Here is a 6583-nt window from a genome sequence, read left to right on the forward strand (position 1 = left end):
AGAGCCTGGGTCTGTGTTGCAGCAGGCTAGCGTGTCTGGCTCAACAAGGCAGGGTTCTGGAGGCCCAGGCTGGCAGCAAAAATGGGCTCAGAGGTAATTTCAGCAGATGAGGTCACAGTCCCAATGAGGGTCTCTGTGACTGAACCTGTCACACTATGCACTTGGGTTTCCTGCATTTCCTGTGATGCTTCCCGTGTTTTGTCTACTGATCTCAGTTGGGGCCTGAAGACCTTGTTGGAATACAAACAAATTAATAATAATAACAATACGATAATGAACAATACTACCACGGGCTTTGAGAAATTATTTTGTAATGGGCTGGGAATTGAATTCACCTGTTTCCACTCCCCATCACTAAACCAGTACTGAGTTAAACAAATTCAAGACTTGATGAGCAGTTTCTTCATTGCTTTCCTCAGGGCATCCTTCACCTCCATGTTCCTCAAGCTGTAGATGAGGGGGTTCAACATGGGGATCACCACCATGTAAAACACTGAGGCCACTTTGTCTGTGTCCATGGAATAGCTGGAGGGGGGACGTAAATACATGAAGAGGACTGTGCCAAAAAACAGGACCACAGCGGTCAAGTGGAAAGAGCAGGTGGAGAAGGCTTTGCGCCGGCCCTCAGCGGAGCGGATCTGCAGGATGGTGGAGATGATATAGACATAGGAGAGGAGGACAGTCAAAAAACTGCTCCCTGTAATGCAGCACATTAAAACAAACATCACAATCTCATTGATGCGGGTGTCAGAACAGGAGAGCGGTAGCAGCGGGGGGACGTCACAGAGGAAATGATTGATGATGTTGGAGCTGCAGAATAACAGCTGAAATATAAGAGACGTTTGTATCATTGAATCCAACACCCCCACAGCGTACACCCCAGCCACCAGCTGGTTACAAAGCTGCCTGGACATGGTGACCGTATACAGCAGCGGGTTACAGATGGCCACATAACGGTCATACGCCATCACAGCCAGCAAGAGGCACTCAACATCTGTAAAAACAATACAGAGAGACAATTGCACAGTGCAGGCAGTGTAAGAAATACTTTTCCTCTCGGCTAAGAAATTCAGCAGCATCTTAGGGGAAATTACTGAGGAATAGCAGAGGTCACAGAAAGACAAATTCCTGAGGAAAAAGTACATGGGGGTGTGGAGTCGGGGATCAATCGTGACTAACAAGATCATCCCCCCATTCCCCACCAGGGTGATACCATAAATCAGTAGGAACACCAGAAACAGGGGAACCTGCAACTCCGGACGATCTGTCAGTCCTGAGAGAATGAAGTCAGTCGCCTCCGAGTGATTTCCCTTTTCCATCTCCTCTGAACAGAGCTCAGACAGCTACAGAGATGTGGGCAGGTGGAAGGTGCGGAAAACTTGTCTCTTCTCTGTAATGAAGTAAGTGAAGATAAATGGAGATCAGTTTCTTAATGGACATCAGTACCCGCTCAGGGAAGAGCTTAGTTCACAGAGACAGATGTTCACAGTTGGTAATTCCATGTGTTCGATAAGATGCACACACTGTGCAAATACAATGACACACAGGTTAATCATGCCCCACACACAAACACTCCTGTTCACTAATCCGAACAGAAAACAGTGACTTGTGACTCTGCTGTGAGAGGATCAGGCTGAAGAGATTATTCCTTAGCTAAAGAAGGGGTGAGAGTAAAGGAATCTCAATCTTTCTACCCTCTTTGGGCAAGAGGAGCTCTGTGGCTTGGCATGTCGGTTTGGGGTAAAGTTGCTTACTGTGCTAAATGAGGTTTTTGACATTTACTTTAGCCTGTATGAAAACCCAGAGACATAATGGAAAGCACTGGCTTCAGTGACTATGTAATTGCCTATTTTTTCCAACCAAGGAGGTCAGTCCTTTACCTAAAGGGGTAGGAGTTGGCGCTGAGGCTTTTAGTGCTGGAGGTCTTGAATTCAATACCTGCTGATCACCATGGTGTCCGTGTGTGTGTGTGACTATAATTCAGGAAAATAGCACGTACCTGCTGAGAAGAGAGAGAGAGATGTGGTGGCATTTCCCCAGCGACAGAAACTGCTAGTTTGGAGCATTCAGAAAGTTTTATACTGAGATGTGTGATCTATGGGACATGATTCCTGAAGCAACTGGGAATACCTGAGCTCAGAGAGCCATAACACCTAATTAATGCGTTCAGTGAACCAAAGTCACATTCAATGTAATTGGTGCCCTGGGGATTAATTGGACCTACACTTTTCTACTGTTTTATCAAATGATGCAATTTCTACCAGAGTTACAGAGTATGAGGTTAGGGGTATATTTCATCCTGCTGTTTTCAGTGGAAGCCGAGTGCTGCATAGAGCTGATCTACAACGGGGGTTTGTTTGTGGAGACCATCTTTTTGCTTGGAAATACCGCAGGGGTGCATCAGATACCACACAGCACCAATCTCTTCCACATTCCAGGCTCCCAGACTGGACAACATCCCTCATGATGTATGATGGTCTCTCCTCTTGCCGAACTGCCCTGGAACATCATCAGAGTCCCATTGCCATGGTTTAGGGAGGAGGGGAGTTTGTATTTTGATGGAAAGCTGATAATTTCCAGGGAAAAGAGAATTTCATGGGGAAAATAGTTGAATGGAAAATCCAATTTCCCATCAAAAACCTTCCCAAGAAAAATTTTCAACCAGCCTTAGCAACAAATTTGGAATCAAAGGAACAGAAAGTTAGATACAGGTGAAACGTACTAATTGTTTGCAGCTATAGCTGATATCTTCTCAGTCATTCCTGGTTTCAGAATCACCTCATTGTCCCAGCCCCAATAGGTGGAATGTAAAACCTGTAAAACATGGAAGAGTACTCCAGATTATCTAGCTATTTATAGCATGCCAATCACCATGGTATCCTATGTCCTTCCCTTACTAGGTTACTCCCCAAAGTAGGAAGGATAGGTTCACTCATTTTGCTTGATGGAGACCACATGATGACCAGAGGAGCTCAAGAGGAGACCACAGCGTGCTACGGATTTCTGCAGTTCACAAAACTATCCCTCTTGCACGCCTATTATCTGCACACAGAGCTCAGCTTTAAGATGCTAAATAAAGCTATGAGTCAACTAGGAATAGTCATGCTCTCATTGTAAATATTACTACAATATTTTTGATAATGTACATTAACTCTCCACTTAACGTCCTCTCGCTTAACGTTGTTTTGATCTTATGTCCCTGCTCCATTATAGAACCTGCTCATTTAAAGTTGTGCAATGCTCCGCTATAACATCGTTTGGCTGCCTACTTTGCCCACAGCTAGCAGACCCCTATCAGCTCCCCTATGCCCTCCCAGCTCCTCCCGCTAGCGGACCCCACAGATCAGCGCCTTCCCCCCGCTCTCCCTTCCTCGTGCCCACGGCATCAGCAGCTTTGCGGCATTTAGGAGGCATGGGAGGGAGTGGGAGGAGCGAGGACATGGTGTGCAGAGTAAAGGGGGAGGAGGTAGGGAGAAGAGACGGGTTAAGGTTTGGGTCTTGGAGGAAGGGGTGGAGTGGGCAGGCCGACGGTTAAGGCCCCCACGCCTGGTGCTTACATAGTAGGGGAAGCTGCCGCTGCTGCTGCGCAACGTGTTTCTCCTACCTATGGCACCTTCAGCCTCCTTGCCTGCCTCATTGTCTGCAGAGCCACTGGGCTGTGCCTGTGTGGGGTAAGGCAGGGGCACCTTCCATTGCTTCGTACTCAGCAATGATGATAGTAGTATTATATTGTTTTTTTAACATTGTTTTAAAAGCTTATACCTTTATTAAATTGCTTGTTTATAATTGTTTAAAATGTATATAATGCCTTTTGTCTGGCAAAAAAAAAAATATCCCTGGAACCTAACCCCCCCATTTACATTAATTCTAATGGGGAAATTGGATTCGCTTAACATCGTTTCACTTAAAGACGCATTTTTCAGGAACATAACTACAACCTTTAGTGAGGAGTTACTGTATGTGAAGATATAAGATTACACTCTATCAGGTTATTAATACAGATTTCAAACTGAGGCTGGCAAATTGGTCTGTCTTAAACAAAGAAATGTGTGCTCTGCTTAATTTTGCATATAAACAGTAACCAGAGTCATCAAGCAGGAAGGGAACCAAAGGAAGCCCAAAAAGGTGAGGAAAAAGCAGCAGGGAACATCCTTCTACATAGACATTTTGTCTCCTGGTAACCAGGTGAAAATGTTTCTCAAAGGGGGGATAGGACTATAAAAAGAGGGGGCAGACATCCCAATGCACCGCTTCCGCTCTCTCTCTCTCTATATATATCTATCTATCTCTGCCTCTGCCCATTGATTCACTGCATCTGAAGGGATAAAGGAAGCAGCCCTTGGACTAGGGGAGGGGTCCTGACCTAAGAAGTTTGGTCAGGAAGACTGCTGAAAGCATGTGGTGGGGAAACTTTTGCTCTGAATTTCACATCATATGTTAACTTAGGCACAAGTTGCATTCTAGCTTTATTTTTCTTGTAACCATGTCTGACTTCTATGCGTCCCTATTTCACTTAAAATCTATCTTTGTAGTCAATAAACTTTGTTTTGTTGTTTTATCTAATCGAGTGTGTTAAAATAGAAGTGTCTGAGAAGGTAAGTTGTATGCATATTAGTGCTTTTAAAAAATAACGTACAGTGTAACTTGTATTGTCCAGGAGAGGACCGGGCAGCACAGGATGTACATTTCGGGAGGGAAATCGCAGACTGGGGAGTGTGTTGGGGTCACCCTGCAGTATAACCAAGGGTGGTGAGAGCCTGAGTGTAACCCAACTATTCCTGGCCAGGCTGCAGTTACACACACATGCTCAGGGTGTGATTTGCATGCTAGACGGTTGTTTGTGATTGGCCCAGGTGGAAACCACTTCATCAAGGCATTACCAGGTTGCAGGCAGGTGTGACACAGCTGCTGGTTAGTCTGGGTTGGACCCTGGTATGTCACAGCCACCAACCTAGAAACTATCCCAGTAACACCAAAGGTGTGGTGCTGACTGACAGTAGTGTCCGATTGACATGAAAGGGTGAGGTCACCACAGGGATGGGCCCATGCACTGATCCATGGCTGTAGATGCCCAAGGACATTGTGGTCATCACCTCCCCCCAAGGAGATCCAAGGCAGGCCCAGTGATGACTATTCTCTTCTTCACTATGGTAGCAGAAATTATCCCCCACGGGTGTGCAGGCTTGGCTGGTATTATTAGAATCTATTTGCCGGTCACAACACATCCACTGTAGGAAGTGGTATTGGTCCTTCCCTTTGTAATTTTTAGCCCAGTAGTTGGGGTGTTCACCTGTGAGGTGGGATGTGCGACCAGCCTGTAAAAACATCATACTAATGATATGCTGTGAGTTCTTTTTCAGAATTAGCTATTTTAATCATATCTCCATTTGCATGTTTTATCTGGAGAATTCACTTTCCCACATCCTTTTGTGTTTCTTTCAAAAAGTGAGTTACTTTTGCTTCTAGAAGCAGATGATCAGCTAATTCCTAACAATCCAAACTGAGGGAGATGGAGAAGTTAACGAAGGGGGCAATCACAGTACTTTGGGCTTTCTCTACCTTAGGAAGGTAATAAGTGTGGTTATTGGTGTATAAGATGCTAGCATTGCATCTACACTCATCCACTGGTGACTTCCAAGGTAGTTAGCCCTTCCCTTGCTGCAAGTAAAAATGTGTTGGTACACCATCTAGAAAAGGTGTCTCGCTTCAGTGTCCCCAAATGTTCATCCTAATGCTTTCATCCTCCCAAAATATTGTTTTCCAGGATACAACACATACACATTGTCCATTATATAAAACACGGGTTAAATTTTCCAGTTCATCCCAAATGCATATGCCTAGCGATGTATCCCTACTGCATGGTTCTGTGGTGGCAGGCAGGGAGAGGCATACCCATTTGCGAGGGTCCCACTCTGTACACTGCTGTGTGTCCAATAGTCTTTTCTCTTTTCTGGCCCACGGACCCATAATGTGAGGTAACCAGAAAGATCCCATGGTTAATTTTGGTAGTGGACTGACTTTCCATATCTCTGCCTCCACAGATTGCTGATGGGGAATTTTGACAATGATTTCTCCTAGTAGCAGTTCAGGCTTAACCATGCTGGAGACATATTGTGTCCATTCATGCTTATAGGCATCAAACAAAAATCTTTTCCATTATTTTAAAAGGTGTTCCAGTACTTGAACATTTCCTGATATTACCCAGAACATTTCATGTTTGAGTGATGCTAAACTAAGAATTTGCATCTCAGTGCACCTCATGGCTAAGGCAGTTTTGTTTCCCAATTCCAGCTGTTCCTTGTACAGCAGCCAGGTGGTGGTGTTTAACCATTTCCACAGATTTCCACATAAGAGACCCTTTCTTTCTTTATAGTGAGTTGTGGTCCAGAGTGAATGGTTATTTTTTGGACCAGTTCCCTGAGCTCCCCTAGGTTAACTGGATGGTTATTCTGCCAAACTGCAAGTTTACCAGAGTAATAGGGGGCCAAAGAGGCAGCGCAATCCCTTAAGTACTGGATGCTGAATGGTAGCTTATCTATCGGGGTGGCACCGTCAACTGTTACCAGACCAGCCATTATTGCAT

The 6583-nt window shown here is 45.0% G+C and overlaps 1 protein-coding gene across 1 annotated transcript; it reads right to left on the bottom strand.

Annotated features, from left to right (window-relative positions):
* Nucleotides 1–380: 380 nt before the first annotated feature.
* LOC112121459 (olfactory receptor 1044-like) lies at nt 381–1319 on the bottom strand. The gene has a single exon (XM_024220452.1). The coding sequence runs from the start codon at nt 1317–1319 to the stop codon at nt 381–383; it is 939 nt and encodes a 312-aa protein (XP_024076220.1).
* Nucleotides 1320–6583: the final 5264 nt, after the last annotated feature.

The sequence above is a fragment of the Terrapene carolina genome, unplaced genomic scaffold (assembly GCF_002925995.2).
Source record: "Terrapene carolina triunguis isolate 2854851 unplaced genomic scaffold, T_m_triunguis-2.0 Scaffold487, whole genome shotgun sequence".
In the NCBI taxonomy this organism is placed as follows: Eukaryota; Metazoa; Chordata; order Testudines; family Emydidae; genus Terrapene; species Terrapene triunguis.